The sequence below is a fragment of the Engystomops pustulosus genome, chromosome 3 (genome assembly GCF_040894005.1).
Source record: "Engystomops pustulosus chromosome 3, aEngPut4.maternal, whole genome shotgun sequence".
NCBI lineage: Eukaryota > Metazoa > Chordata > Amphibia > Anura > Leptodactylidae > Engystomops > Engystomops pustulosus.
The window spans coordinates 6,518,376-6,534,636 of record NC_092413.1 but is presented as its reverse complement, the minus strand read 5'-3'; the positions used below and the strand labels follow the sequence as shown (position 1 = coordinate 6,534,636).

At 45.7% G+C, this 16,261-nt stretch overlaps 1 protein-coding gene and 1 long non-coding RNA gene across 2 annotated transcripts; both read right to left on the bottom strand.

Annotated features, from left to right (window-relative positions):
* Positions 1–5,394: 5,394 nt before the first annotated feature.
* LOC140120791 (uncharacterized) lies at positions 5,395–14,010 on the bottom strand. Its single transcript, XM_072139734.1, has 6 exons — positions 13,748–14,010; positions 13,066–13,187; positions 12,449–12,926; positions 12,143–12,245; positions 10,852–11,946; positions 5,395–6,978 (listed from the first exon to the last, which is right to left on the bottom strand). The coding sequence occupies exons 3-6, from the start codon at positions 12,548–12,550 to the stop codon at positions 5,726–5,728; spliced, it is 2,553 nt and encodes an 850-aa protein (XP_071995835.1). The 5' UTR covers positions 12,551–12,926; positions 13,066–13,187; positions 13,748–14,010; the 3' UTR covers positions 5,395–5,725.
* On the bottom strand, positions 7,449–8,455 carry LOC140120902 (uncharacterized). The gene is made up of 3 exons (XR_011853991.1): positions 8,266–8,455; positions 7,749–8,126; positions 7,449–7,636 (listed from the first exon to the last, which is right to left on the bottom strand). It is a non-coding gene; the product is annotated as an uncharacterized lncRNA (long non-coding RNA).
* Positions 14,011–16,261: the final 2,251 nt, after the last annotated feature.

Genomic DNA, 16,261 nt, shown 5'->3' with positions numbered 1-16,261 from the left:
AAAAATAAACTGACTTAAGATGGCCGCCACTGAAAAATAAACTGACTTAAAATGGCCGCCACTGAAGGATGGCAGGGCGTGTCATCTTCTCTAACCACCAGATACAGGGGTGGAGTCTGGATTACAGGGGCCATTTTTCACTCCAAGGAAAATAGAATAAAATCTCTTTTTCTCAAATTCTTTCCACATCAAAAACTTTGAAATGTCCCTTATCGCCTGTCTCTTTCTTCATTGGGCACGCAGAAGAATCCCGGTCACTCTGTCCTAGTCCGTCCGTCAAAGTCAGAGGCTATAAGTGTCTGTTTCCAAATCTGATCAAGTTTTCTCACTTGTACAATCATCAGATCATCTGACACATCCCAAAACCTTCAAACCTTCAATATCACTTTTCATTTCAACACAAAACTACCAGCCCTTATGTCCGATCATGTCAACTTGCACTTTTCCATCAATCCTACTTAACTCAACAACCTTCTATCTCTGTGCATCTTTCCCCTCCATGTGGGACACAATCTAAATAGCTTTTCTAGGTCCGCACCCTTGGCTTACTTTACTTTGCTTACTTCCCATCACAAATGTCTACAACTGCAACACTGCCAAACCTGTCCCCCACAGATACAACGAATCCGACACCTTGTGTGACCGACCCCAAAGAAACTAGATACCAGACTTCCACAGAGGACTCTTTACCAAGTCTCCCTTATTGACTCTTAACCAAATCAACTCTCTTTACTGAACTACTCTCTCCTTGACTCTTTACCAAGTCAACTCTCTTACTGACTCTTTACCAAGTCACTACTAGTTCTTACAGTCATCCACAAAGTCGTTCAGACTCCAAAATGAAGCTAAACGCACACTTGATCAGAGTGGGTCTCCGCTGCACGTGCACAAATTGAGCTCTATACCTCTATGGGTAACCCTATTGACACTAGTCAAACAGTACTATAGACACTATGATAATCTGACAATCACAACAAAGTATCTCCTACTTTAGCAGTGCGGACCTCTAAGGGCTACTCCCTCCCGTCCCACAGCTTCAGCTAACATCACAGACTGTCTGACCATCCGTCACTGTCCAGTCTCTGTCCATCACCTTACAAAGTGGTTCTTTGCCAAAAACTATGAGCTTAGGTTACAGTGAACAACAGTGGCAAATACATAACACAGAGACAGTCTTACCCGGTCCGTCCAACCAGTGAACCAGAAGTGACATATCAAGGTAGACAAGAAAAATTAATATCTTACCCTGAGAGCGCTCTGGTCAGTTCTGTTCACCGAGCCGGCGGGGACACTTCACGGAGGCTGTCTTGGTGCTGTTGTTGCTCACTCCTAAACCCACCCAGGAAGGACGCCAAATATTGTTAGGGATTTTTATGCAGGGCCCCAACAGCCCTCTTGACTTTTGTAAGGTGAGTCCTAATTAACCCTTTCATGATTGAACATAGAGACCAAGACATGTCAATCTCTTAGTCAAGATCTTCTCTCCCTTTAATAATCAAAATGCATAATATATAACAAACAGAAGAGTCATCAAAGGGGCGTGAATAGTATACTGCAAAGCTATTGGTCATCAGCAAATTCTGGGAAAAGAAAGTTAATTAATTGTGCTCAGTTCTCAGAGACCTTGTACACAGATATTGTTTATACTAAGAAGAAGATAAGTGGCTCCAGAATCATATTATTATGCAGCTTCGAGGACAGACTGGCTTCTCATTAAATGTCAAAGGGTATTAGCTGACAGGCCAGCAAACAGGTTACATAAAATGAAGTTTGAATCATGACATTAACTTGACAATGGTCAGGGAACATGGCCGCTGTATCTAAGATGGCGGACAGTAGTCAAGATGGCGTCCAAAACCAGTGCGACCTCCTTAACAGGGTATAAAAATCCACCTCTTGCATGTGTACGTAGAGTCCTCCATAACAAACAAAGAGAAACCCTGACTATGGTGATGGTAGAACCTCCTCTCCTCTAGGTGTAGAGGATGCCCCCTGTCTATGGTGATGGTAGAACCTCCTCTCCTCTAGGTGTAGAGGATGCCCCCTGTCTATGGTGATGGTAGAACCTCCTCTCCTCTAGGTGTAGAGTATGCCCCCTGTCTATGGTGATGGTAGAACCTCCTCTCCTCTAGGTGTAGAGGATGCCCCCTGTCTATGGTGATGGTAGAACCTCCTCTCCTCTAGGTGTAGAGGATGCCCCCTGTCTATGGTGATGGTAGAACCTCCTCTCCTCTAGGTGTAGAGGATGCCCCCTGTCTATGGTGATGGTAGAACCTCCTCTCCTCTAGGTGTAGAGGATGCCCCCTGTCTATGGTGATGGTAGAACCTCCTCTCCTCTAGGTGTAGAGGATGCCCCCTGTCTATGGTGATGGTAGAACCTCCTCTCCTCTAGGTGTAGAGGATGCCCCCTGACTATGATGATGGTAGAACCTCCTCTCCTCTAGGTGTAGAGGATGCCCCCTGTCTATGGTGATGGTAGAACTGCCTCTCCTCTAGGTGTAGAGGACGCCCCCTGTCTATGGTGATGGTAGAACCTCCTCTCCTCTAGGTGTAGAGGATACCCCCTGTCTATGGTGATGGTAGAACCTCCTCTCTTCTAGGTGTAGAGGATGCCCCCTGTCTATGGTGATGGTAGAACCACCTCTCCTCTAGGTGTAGAGGATGTTCCCTGTCTATGGTGATGGTAGAACCTCCTCTCCTCTAGGTGTAGGGGATGCCCCCTGTCTATGGTGATGGTAGAACCTCCTATCCTCTAGGTGTAGAGGATGCCCCCTGTCTATGGTGATGGTAGAACCTCCTCTCCTCTAGGTGTAGAGGATGCCCCCTGTCTATGATGATGGTATGACCACCTCTCCTCTAGTTTAGAGGATGCCCCCTGTCTATGATGATGGTAGAACCTCCTCTCCTCTAGGTGTAGAGGGTGCCCCCTGTCTATGGCGATGGTAGAACCCCCTCTCCTCAGGGTGTAGAGGATGCCCCCTGTCTATGGTGATGGTAGAAGCCCCTCCCCCCTAGGTGCAGAGGATGCCCCCGAAGTATGGCAATGGTAGAGCCACTTCTCATTTAGGCATAGCGGATGTCCTCTGTCTACTTCTACTGCTTCTCCTCTAGGGGTAGAGGATGTTTCCTGTCTATGGTGATGGTAGAACCTCCTCTCCTCTAGGTGTAGAGGATGCCCCCTGTCTATGGTTATGGTAGAACCACCTCTCCACTAGGTGTAGAGGATGCCCTCTGTCTATGGTGATGGTAGAATCTCCTCTCCTCTAGGTGTAGAGGATGCCCCCTGTCTATGGTGATGGTAGAATCTCCTCTCCTCTAGGTGTAGAGGATGCCCCCTGTCTATGGTGATGGTAGAAGCCCCTCCCCCCTAGGTGCAGAGGATGCCCCCGAAGTATGGCAATGGTAGAGCCACTTCTCATTTAGGCATAGCGGATGTCCTCTGTCTACTTCTACTGCTTCTCCTCTAGGGGTAGAGGATGTTTCCTGTCTATGGTGATGGTAGAACCTCCTCTCCTCTAGGTGTAGAGGATGCCCCCTGTCTATGGTTATGGTAGAACCACCTCTCCACTAGGTGTAGAGGATGCCCTCTGTCTATGGTGATGGTAGAATCTCCTCTCCTCTAGGTGTAGAGGATGCCCCCTGTCTATGGTGATGGTAGAATCTCCTCTCCTCTAGGTGTAGAGGATGCCCCCTGTCTATGGTTATGGTAGAACCACCTCTCCTCTAGTTGTAGAGGATGCCCCCTGTCTATGATGATGGGAGAACCTCCTCTCCTCTAGGTGGAGAGGCGATGTCAACCATAAACTCACAATTCCTTTATTTCCAGAACATAAACTTCAATGTAGGCAACAGGCCATGGTAACAATTCCACTGATCCAGCTCGATGGTTGGATCTATCTGTCAACGGAATTCTCACTGCCTGCTCTAGGTAGCTTTAGGCTGGAGAGATCTAGTATTGCCTTTGGGCTACAGGCCTTATCAATAGGCCATGTGTCTGGACAGCAGGTCTTAGCCACTTGTGCTTTATACTCCATCTTAGATCTCCCCAGCACTTTTCAGCCACCAGAGGTTTTTATGAACTTCCCTTGGGAGTGGTCAGTTCAGCGATTATCCAATCAGGACCTTTGTACAATTAGTTATTAACATTAGATCTCATTGGTTTCCTCCCACACCCCAAAACATACAGGTAGGTTGATTAGATTGTGAGCCCCATTGGGGATAGAGACTGATTTGGCAAAAACTCTGTGCAGCATTGCATAATCTGTGTGCGCTATATACATAAAGGAATTATTATTATTATTATAAAGTACATGTTCTTAAAAGCACCTGCCTATTGATCCGCAAAGACTGCTGCATTACTTGGCCATACTTTTTCCACATCTTGAGGACATTCCAACTGAATAAATTCTGTTACATAACCCATCCAGCGGGCCGTTACATGTCTCCTGCAGCTCAGTCTGGTGCAAGACAGCGTGTGATTCGGGTGTGTGAGTCTGCAGTCCAAGTGTGCACTAGGTTGCTTCTTCCTACCTACACATGCGCTGTCCTGCTAGTGCCTTTAAACCCCCAGGCATTCACCAATCCCCTTTGGCCTCATCCAAAGCTATATTTAGCTATGGATGCAGCAGCCAACACTGTTGTGTCCTCAGAGGACTCCCCACACCGCTTCATCTGCCATCACTCCTTCTCGGTCCTCAGTGCCACCCCTGTTGCTGGATTTTTTGTAGTTTTTGGCCCCTCTGTCCCGGTGATTGTTCACCCTCCATTAGTTGCTTTTATTTCCCCCTCTTTACACCCCACTCAGATGGTGAATGCTGTGGCACTGGTGGACAATGCTATATCTGAGTCAAACAGGCCTCATTCAGTTAGACTGGACTCCTAGTTATCTTCCTCCCCCTGACATGTCCTTTGGTGGTTCTTGCAGATTATTATTGTTCCAGGACTGGTGTTAAGTCAAAGGAGATTCAGGTGTAGCAGGTCATCGTGGTGGAGGTCCGTCCAACTCATTGGTGAAGTTTGGACATCAAAGCTGTGAACAGCTTTTGCAGAACCAGAGTAGGTTTTTTAAGCGGAGTGGCTCAGTTTTGATGCCAACTTCACTTGGGTGCCCCAACTTTGGCTATGCAGGTGCATGGGGGAGCGGGGTGGATACTGATGTGGATGCAAATTTTGTGGCTTCCCTTAAGGCATGTGCTGGTATTCCTTCCCGCACTGCTCATTTAGACTCAATTCCCAGGGGAAAAATCAGGGCAAGCAGGACAAGAAGCGTTGTGTGGTATCGGAAAGTCCTGAGGATAGGAAGCCCCTGGCTGGTAAAACTATGGATAATACGGAATACCTGGAGTTTTTCATCTGATCCTGGATATTTTTGAGCTGCTGATTTAAAAAATTCCCTCCATTTCTCTCTAGCTGATCTGGTTTATGAGATGTTGAGCCTTTCCATCAAGAAATAAGTAAATGGAAGGACGATGGAATAAACATCTCATCACTGATCATAGCTTAGTGCGGAGTTTCTCATTCTCTCTCTTACTCTACAATAATCTGAATAAGGAAACACATGTAAATAAATGTGAGGTTCTGTTTAGTTACGACCAGAAGACGAGCGCCACAAAATAGCTGTATGTTTTTATTTTCATTTTTAACTAAAAAAAAAAATGTCCCAAATTCTGAAAATACAATTATAATTTTTCTCCTGTGTGAATTCTCTCCTGTGCACAAATCAATTTCAGGGTAAAACACTTCCCACATTCACAACATGAAAGGGGGCCTGACCCTGAGGGATCGGTATGAGCTCTAACACAACCGGATTTTGGGGGATGTGATTTCCCACATTCGGAACAAAAATTAATGACGCATTTGGTGTGTGAATTCTCTCAGGTGCAACAGGTCGTGATTTCACAGCTGAAGGTTTCTCACACGGAGGACATGAAACCACTTTCAGATGAGTCTTCTGGTGTCTAATAAGATCAGATTTTATGATAAACTCCTTGTCACAATCTGGACATGGAAATGGCCTCTCCCCTGTGTGAATTCTTATATGTCTAGCGAGATGTGACTGCACATTAAAACATTTCCCACATTCTTTACATGAAAATGGCTTTTCTCCTGTGTGAATTCTCTGATGGGTAAAAAGATCCGATTTCCTTTTGAAACGTTTCTCACATTCTCGACATGAAAATGGAGTCTCCCCTGTGTGAGTTCTCTGATGTGTAATTACTGCAGTTTTAGTTCTGAAACATTTTGCACATTCTGGACATGGAAATGGTTTCTCTCCGGTGTGAATTCTCAGATGGGTAACAAGTTCTTGTTTCCTTGCAAAACTTTTGCAACATTCGGAACATGTGAACGGCCTTTCCGATGAATGAACTTTCTTATGTTTATCGAGCTCCGTTTTACTTCTAAAACATTTTCCACATTCTGAACAGGAAAACGGCTTCACCCCTGTGTGTGCTCCCAGATGTCTCATAAGCCTCGAACTGTAGATGAAACTTTTCCCACATTCTGGACATGAGTGCGGCTTCTTCCCGGAGTGGATTTTTTCATGTGAACTTAGTGATGCTTTTGAAGGAAAACATTTGTTACAATCTACACACGAGTAAGGCATCTCCCCGGTGTGTGTTTCCTTATGTATGATCATTGATGATTTTGAAGCAAAACATTTGTTACATTCTGAACATGAGAATGGCTTCTCTCCTGTGTGAGTTCTCTCATGTCTAATAAGATCCGACTTGTAGACGAAACTTTTCTTGCATTCTGAACATGAGTGCGGCTTCTTCCCTGTGTGATGTTTTTTATGCATAAATAGTGAGGCTTTTGAAGCATAAGATTTGTCACTTTCTGAACACGGAAATAGCTTTAGCCGATTGCGACCTCTAGGATATTCACCCTTTGTGTGAGTTTTAATTTGATGTATCTTTTGTGATGGATCTGAAGACTGGACTCGTGTCATTCGTCCCTCCAATCGCCCGGCGCCATCACCTGCCAAATATAACACTGATTAGAATTATTTTAATATAATAACTTTATATGCCGGCAGAATGTCCAGACACTTAGGAAAGATTGTGTCAAACTTCTTTCAGAGTACATCAGAGTATTCCCCCCCCCCCCCCCCTTGGTTCCAATGGAGCATCGGGGGGGGGTAAGTAAATTCTTATTATATTGCTGCCCCTGTATATTCCTTTGGCTGCAGTCAGGACAGGATTTGCAGCCATAATATTAATTCTGTACTGACAGATAATGATCAGACGTGTGGATATAATCTATTACCTGGTGATGTGAGGGGCTGGTGGTCCTCCATCATGACCTCCTTGTACAGGTCCTTGTGTCCTTCTACATACTCCCACTCCTCCATGGAGAAATAGACAGCCACATCCTGACATCTTATAGGAACCTGACACACACAATGACACAGTCATCACCCGGACCCCTCCCTTGTGTTATTATATCATGTCCCAGTATTCCCGGCAGCGCTCACCTCTCCGCTCAGCAGCTCAGTGATCCTGGAGGTAAGTTCTAGGATCTTCTGCTCATGTATCAGTGAATGAGGTGGAGGCTGGGTGATGGGGCTCTGGGTCCATCCTCCTGATACACGGGGGGTCACACACTCACCAGACGACTTCTTCACTACTGTGTAATCCTGTGTATGGGGAGACACTGATCACTACATAGATCCTAAGAATCCTTCACCTCTCCAGTCATTTCCCTGTTGTATTCCTAGAGATAAGAGCCGTGTCCTGGGAGACTCTCACCTCTCCAGTTATCCAGTAGATGATCTCTAGGGTGAGGTCCAGGATCCAGGCAGCCATGGTTCTGTCCTGCTCCATCCCTGATGGGCAATTCTTCATCATGACCTCCTTGTACAGGTCCTTGTGTCCTTCTACATACTCCCACTCCTCCATGGAGAAATAGACAGCCACATCCTGACATCTTATAGGAACCTGACACACACAATGACACAGTCATCCCCCGGACCCCTCCCTTGTGTTATTATATCATGTCCCAGCATTCCCGGCAGCGCTCACCTCTCCGCTCAGCAGCTCAGTGATCCTGGAGGTAAGTTCTAGGATCTTCTGCTTATTGATGTTCTCATGTTGAGGTCTACAAGTCGTCTTCATTACTGTGTAATCCTGATTATGGAGACACAGATGGGACACGGGGATAAGAATGAGGTCATGTGACATCAGAGCTGTGCATTCTGGGACATTTCTAGAAGACTGGGAGATATTGTGGTCACTGAGTGCAGATAAGAAGGACGTGACCTCTCACCTCTCCTGTGACCTGGTAGAGGATCTCTAGGGTGAGGTCACAGATCATCTCCGCCATCTTCTCCCTGTTCCTCTCCATCCGGGACGAGTCGCTGATCTGGTAGGAACCGAAACTGAAAGAAGATGGAAAAACCCTCAAACCCCCAGAAATGTGATAGAAATGAGGAGAAGCTGAGGGAATATCCTGTGGAGACGAGGCTCATGGTGTATAATAAGTGTCTGGTAATATGAGGTGAGGTGGGGTGAGACATGGAGCCGGCGTGGGGTGAGGTACAGAGCGGCGCTGCCTCTCTCCGCTATATCATCTCCTCTATAGATAATAACCGCACAGTGTAACTTACCCCCAGCTGCAGAGCCGCTTATATACAGGACCTGCAGTGATGTCACCTCATCATGTGATCATGTGTGGGAGGAGCCCAGGGATCACATGGTGCTGGGTGTGGGCGGAGCTCAGTGTGTGCTGGAGAAGCTGAAGGCTCCTTGTACATGTGCAGGTATAAAGGTCCTTTGTATTCATCCTGTGGGAGAGCTGCATGAGCGCATAGAAGCAAATGAGGACGTGTGGTGGATGTGGAGGGTCCTACTATTACACATCATGTTTAAAGACACTAAATCCGTGTTACTGATGTTTTCTGCTTCCTGGAGAAGATGTAACCTATCCAGATGCGTATTAGACACAAGGTTATTGCAGTCAGTGTCGGACTGGGGGTCCTAGGACCAAACTACTGTTACATGGGAATATTACCTGTATACGGTGTCACAAGTCACATTCATACGAAGCATAACATACACCATCAAATAGTAACATAAGACTAAGAAGTGCAGAAAAATACTGTATGTCCGTGATGCTTTATTATTGAGTTACCAGAGTTTTATTAATACATAACTGGAGAAATACAGGGAGTCCCCGGGTTATGTACAAGATCGGTTCTGTAGGTTTCTTCTTAAGTTGAATTTGTATGTAAGTCGGAACTGTATAGTTTACAATTGTAACCTCAGCCAGAATTATTTTTGGTCTCTTTGACAATTGGATTTTAAAATTGTTGGGTTGTCATCAGAACCAGGATTTACAATAAATCTTCATTACAGACACCGGTGATAACTGTTACAGCTGATTATTGTAGCTAAAGTACAGTGATTACCAATATTCAGAGATCCGTTTGTAACTAGGGGTCAGATGTAAGTCGGGTGTTCTTAAGTAGGGGACCACCTGTACTGATGAATTTTTAAAGGAATCCTACCATCTCGGATCTACCTAATAAGGTAGATCCTTCCATGTCTCCCTCCTGAAGCCTGTCATCTTGAACCGCTTCTCTCAACATTCTCCTCCTCCTGCTCCGGAGGCTGACTCCACTGACATCTATGAAGTTTAAGGGGTACTGGAGATGAAAGCAGTGAGAGATAAGTGTTTCTTCCTTGTTGACTGGAAGGGGTTCCTCCAAAGATTTCTTCCGACGAAGAAGAGGGGGGTACTGTCACGGGTGTCCCAGCGATCCACGCCTCAGATCGCAGGCACACCCGTGCCCCTCTCGGTGGCAGCGCCCTTCCCGGCCCTCACTTCCCTCTCCGGGTTCCTGCTTCCGCCCCGGCCAGACGGCACGCATGTCCCCACTCCCTAGGGCACATGCGCGCCATCTCTTTTTTATTTTTCTATTTGGCCGGCTGCTCCCATCAGTCCTCGCCAGATCTTTGTGCTAATATGCCTCAGAGAAAGCTCTCCCTGCGTTTCCCCTGTGTTCCTGCTCTGACCTCCCGTTGTGACCCCAAACCTGATCTGGAATTAGCATCTCTGCCGCCAGCCCTGACTAACTGCCTGTTCCTGACTCCGAGACTGCCCACTGAGTTGGCACTTTGACCTTGGCTACCACAATGGACAAGTTAGACCTCGTGGCACCAAACCGCAGCAAGACCATCCTGCTTTGCGGCGGACTCTGGTGAAGACCGGGTGCCACTTACATTCTGGTCCCAGGTGTCGGCTTGTGCCATCGTCCGCAGGGGTTCAATGTCCCCGAGCCCTGGCAAAAGGACTCAATGTCCGACTTTGCCATTAAGGCCCTCTGACCCTTACTGCGGAGAAGAAAAGAACATAGGAGACAGATGCCTCCTCAAGGGGTAATCCCGTTGTTCACCGACGTACCCTTAGGAAAAGACAAGTGATGAATAAGTAGAAATTTAACAGACACCTTCTTTGGGACAACGCCTAAAGGAGAAATGTGTAAATTGGGAAATGGCGACGAAAGGAAAGTATCCTCGATCCTGCCTCAAGCCACCTCCTTTTGAATTTCCTCTTGCAACACTTCCAGATGCTCCCTAGCAAATTTTAAGTTGTTGGCAAAAAAAAAAAACATCACTTCTAAACTTAATCCTTCTGATGTCATCGCTGATCACAGTTTAGTGCGGAGTTTCTTATTCTCTCTCTTGCTCTACAATAATATGAATAAGGAAACACATATAAATAAATGTGAGGTTCTGTTTTGTTACGAGCAGAAGACGAGCGCCACAAAATACCTGCATTTTTTTTATTTCCATTTATAACTGAAAACCAATTTCCAGGCAAAAAACATTTCCCACATTCCCAAAATTCATTTATCCTGTGCAAAAACACTTCTCACATTCACAACATGAAAGGGGGCCTGACCCTGAGGGATCGGTATGAGGTCCAACACAACCGGGTTTTGGGGGATGTGATTTCCCACATTCGGAACAAAAATTAATGACGCATTTGCTGTGTGAATTCTCTCAGGTGCAACAGGTTGTGATTTCACAGCTGAAGGTTTCTCACCCGGAGGACATGAAACCACTTTCAGATGAGTCTTCTGGTGTCTAACAAGATCTGATTTTACAATAAACCTCCTGTCACAATCAGGACATGGAAATGGCCTCTCCCCTTTGTGAATTCTTATATGTCTAGAGAGATGCGACTGGACGTTAAAACATTTCCCACATTCTGGACATGGAAATGGTTTCTCCCCTGTGTGAATTCTTTGGTGGGCATCTAGATCTTGTTTCCTTCGAAAAGCTTTGCCACATTCTGAACACGTGAACGGTCTTTCCCCTGAATGAAGTTTCTGATGGTAACTGAGCTGTGATTTAGTTATAAAACATTTTCCACACTCTGAACAATTAAACGGCTTCTCTCCTGTGTGAGTTCTCTGATGTCTAGTCAGCTCCGCCTTGTGGATGAAACCTTTCTTACAATCTGAACACGAGTATGGCTTCTCCCCGGTGTGTGTTTTTTTATGTATGTTTAGTGAAGCTTTTGAAGTAAAACGTTTGTTACATTCTGAACATGGAAAAGGCCTCTCTCCTGTGTGAGTTCTCTGATGTATATCAAGCTCCACCTTTCTGATGAAACATTTCTCACAATGTGAGCATGAGAATGGCTTCACCCCTGTGTGATATTTTTTATGTATATATAGTGAAGCTTTTGAAGTAAAATATTTGTTACATTCTGAACATAGAAATGGCTTTGTTGGATTGGGACCTCTATGACATTCACCCTTTGTGTGAGTTTTATCTTGATGTATATTGTGTGATGGATCTGAAGACTGGACTTGTGTAGGAGGATCAGATGACGGATCTGTGCTGTGAAGGGCTGGGGGCAATTCGGAGTGAATGTTGGGTTCTGCAGATCTCATATGTCCCTCCAATCTCCCAACGTCATCACCTGCCGAATATAACACTGATTATAACACAACAATTATTTTATAAATGGAAACCTTTATATTCTGCACAGGTAATAGATGTTCGGGGGTGGGTTAGTGATAATTATTATATAACTGCCCCTGTATATTGCTGCAGTCAGGATATTATTGTCGGGATGTTATGTCCACATTATGGTCGTGTGAACAAGTCCTCATGTAGTGGTGGTCACTCACCTGGGGGGCTATCTGTAGGGACGTCGTCCTTACACTCCTCATCACCGCTCACATCTGTCTCTTCTTCTTCTTTCACTGTTACAGCATAAATAATATTCAGACCCTAAGTAGAAAAAGCACAAAACAAATATTGTAAAAGTCATATATAAACAATTCTAGATCACGTCCACAAAAACAACAGAGAGTTGATAGAATTTAATTGACCAAGAAATCTGAAAGACTGAACTCAAGGACTCACACATCCCATCCACAGATTATAGGGATCATCTCCACAACCGTCTACAGGTCCTGCAGGATTATATCTACCTGATCCTCCATGGGATCTTCTTCTGGACAATCCTGTGGAAGAAGAGGACGGGGACATCTCTCCGCTGATATCTCCTCATTGTATAGATCTGTAGGAAACATCCAGAGACTGAATTCATTCTGTACTGACAGATAATGATCAGACGTGTGGATATAATCTATTACCTGGTGATGTGAGGGGCTGGTGGTCCTCCATCATGACCTCCTTGTACAGGTCCTTGTGTCCTTCTACATACTCCCACTCCTCCATGGAGAAATAGACAGCCACATCCTGACATCTTATAGGAACCTGACACACACAATGACACAGTCATCCCCCGGACCCCTCCCTTGTGTTATTATATCATGTCCCAGCATTCCCGGCAGCGCTCACCTCTCCGCTCAGCAGCTCAGTGATCCTGGAGGTAAGTTCTAGGATCTTCTGCTTATTGATGTTCTCATGTTGAGGTCTACAAGTCGTCTTCATTACTGTGTAATCCTGATTATGGAGACACAGATGGGACACGGGGATAAGAATGAGGTCATGTGACATCAGAGCTGTGCATTATGGGACATTTCTAGAAGACTGGTAGATATTGTGGTCACTGAGTGCAGATAAGAAGGATGTGACCTCTCACCTCTCCTGTGACCTGGTAGAGGATCTCTAGGGTGAGGTCACAGATCATCTCCACCATCTTGTCGCTGTTCCTCTCCATCCTGGACAAGTCACTCAGGAAAATCCATCTGGTAGGAACCGAAACTGAAAGAAGATGGAAAAACCCTCAAACCCCCAGAAATGTGAGAGAAATGAGGAGAAGCTGAGGGAATATCCTGTGGAGACGAGGGATTTGTGTAACGTGTGAGGGGATGAGGAGCAGCAGAGGCTTCTCTCAGGCTCATGGTGTATAATAAGTGTCTGGTAATATGAGGTGGATGTGAGGTGAGACATGGAGCCGGCGTGGGGTGAGGTACAGAGCGGCGCTGCCTCTCTCCACTATATCATCTCCTCTATAGATAATAACCGCACAGTGTAACTTACCCCCAGCTGCAGAGCCGCTTATATACAGGACCTGCAGTGATGTCACCTCATCATGTGATCATGTGTGGGAGGAGCCCAGGGATCACATGGTCCTGGGTGTGGGCGGAGCTCAGTGTGTTCCAGGCTATGCTGTGCTGGAGAAGCTGAAGAGTCTCTGTAATATTGTTCACAAACTTGGGTACGGCTCCTTGTAGTAGAACATCTATGGCTTTCAGTCTCCACATGCCGATAAGGCGCCTTAATTGGCAAACTCTCCATAAGGAGAATTCTTAATTCCTCACCCTGTACATGACGTGTCCAGGTATAAGGGTCATCTGTTTCCATCCTTTGTGTCTTCTGTGTGTGAGCTCTGCTCATGTGTCACTGACCACTGAAAATAACTGCCATCACTTGCACGGGAAATTCACATCCATGTGCATGAGCGCATAGAAGCAAATGAGGACGTGTGCTGGATGTGGAGAGTCCGACTATTGCACAGAGAGTACATGTTACCATACCTCCCAACTTCTGGGGCCAAGAAAGAGGCATAAAAAGATATGTATTTGCATAATAAACCTTGCCCCGCCCCTTAACACACCCCTAGTATGCCCATACTGTAAAATATTAGGAATAATAATAACACTATATATTCTCTCCCTGTACAATGCCCCTTTCCCCCCATCTTATTGCTCCCTCCCCCCCTTCTATGCTCTCCCTCTTTTTGTGCTCTCTCTCTGGTTCCACTTATTATTGTGCCCCCCTCACTACTCTCCCTCTTATTATGCCCCCCCTTGTCTCTGCTCCAGATGCAGAATAGACACAAGGTTATTGTAGTCAGTGTCGGACTGGGGGTCCTAGGTCCAAACTACCGTTACATGGGAATATTACCTGTACACGGTGTCACAAGTCACATTCATACGAAGCATAACATACACCATCAAATAGTAACATAAGACTAAGAAGTGCAGAAAAATACTGTATGGCCGTGATGCTTTATTACTGAGTTACCAGAGTTTTATTAAAAAAAAATAACTGGAAAAATACTTACCAGTAGTTAATAAAATAACTACTAATCAGTAATTAACATTTTAAAATATGAAATAATTGTGCACCGGAATCTTCCCTGCATTATCTGGAGATAAAACTCACAATAACCAAACAGCGCGACACTTCTTATAAAGGAAGGGCCGGGCCGCTTGAAGGTTTTATTGAAGATTGTCCCAGATCCCCAGCCAGCAGCCGTTTATAAAAGGTGAGTAGCCGGGTACATTAGCCAATCAAAAGGATTCCTACGTATAATAACCTGGAAACAGGCTTGTGACCAATCACTGCTAACCTTCACCTATCACCAGGCAAATAAAAAAGTGCGGGAAAAACTAACCTAGAAATTTACCTCACAAAACACAATAACCTCAACCTGAGGTAAAATAAAGTGTATCTGACTAGGGGAATAAAATCCACCTTAATAATAAACCAACGCGACATGGAATATACAAGGAACTGTGACACACATTTTCATTTTGTAAATAAGGCAAAACGCATTAAAAAACATCAATATTAACCCCTACCCACACCCTGGCATAACTGAGCGTCATAGGATGGGGATAGCTCCCGCACCTTGATGTACAGTGTCGCAGGTGATATAAGGCTACGATATTGGTGCTGGACGACAGGTCCGGTAACCTAACGAACGTCATGGAACCTATCATAGTGGTCCCAGTATAGATTGGCCAATCAGATAGCGATCCTGTGGCAAGGGGACGGCTACAAGCTCCGTTCTCCTCAGTCAGTGTTGTGAAAGTGAAGAGAGCGGAGCCTGTATCCTACTGCTGTCCCCGCAGAGAGAGAACCTGCGATTTTAACCCCTTGACCACAGTTGCCCCACCAGTCCCCATAACTCCCAATCTATACGATAGTTTTCATGTTCTTTTTTTTTTTTGTTTTGTCAAAAAAACTGAAAAAAAAGTCAGTGTCAGTCCATCAGTCAGTCGCTGTCAGATCAGAAGTGCCAGTTCATCGGTGTCCGCCAAGAGTAGTCAGTGTCAGTCCAACTATCAGTTTATATCAATTCATCAGCGTCAGATTCCATGTGTAAATGTTCAGTGTAAGGCATGCGACCATTGGGACGTATATCTGTCTGAAAATTACATCCCATAGACGGCTAAGACACACTGCCCCCAGTATATAGGGAGCCAGCACACTGCCCCCCAATATATGGGTATCTAACACTGCCCTGAGTATACCGCCGTCCCCCCCCCCCCCCCCGTAGATAGGTATCCAGCGTACTGCTCCCCTAGTATACAGGTATCTAACATACAGCCTCTAATACATAGGGAGCCAGCACACTGCAGCCTCCCCACCCAGTATATAGGAAGCCAGCAGACTGCCACCCCAGGTAGATAGGGAGACAGCACACTGCTCCTACCAGTACATAGGCAGCCTCAGTACACTGCAGCCCCTATGTATATAGAGTGCCAGCAATCTGCATCCCAGTATATAGCACACTGCCTAAAAATATATAATTATCTAACACACTGTATATATGTATCCAGCACAATATATAGTTATCTTACACACTGCCCCCAGTATATATGTATCCAGCACACTGCCCCCTGTTTATAGGGAGTCTGGACACCTCAGCTCATCCCAGTATATAAGGAGCCAGCAAACTCCCCCCCCCCCCCCCCAGTATATAGGTATCCAGTGAACTGTTCCCCCCTCCGCCCCCCTGTATATAGTTAGCTCCAGCACCCAGCTCCGAACAGGCACACTATAATGTCATAGTGTGCGCACAGGCCCAGAGAAGGGAGCGCTAC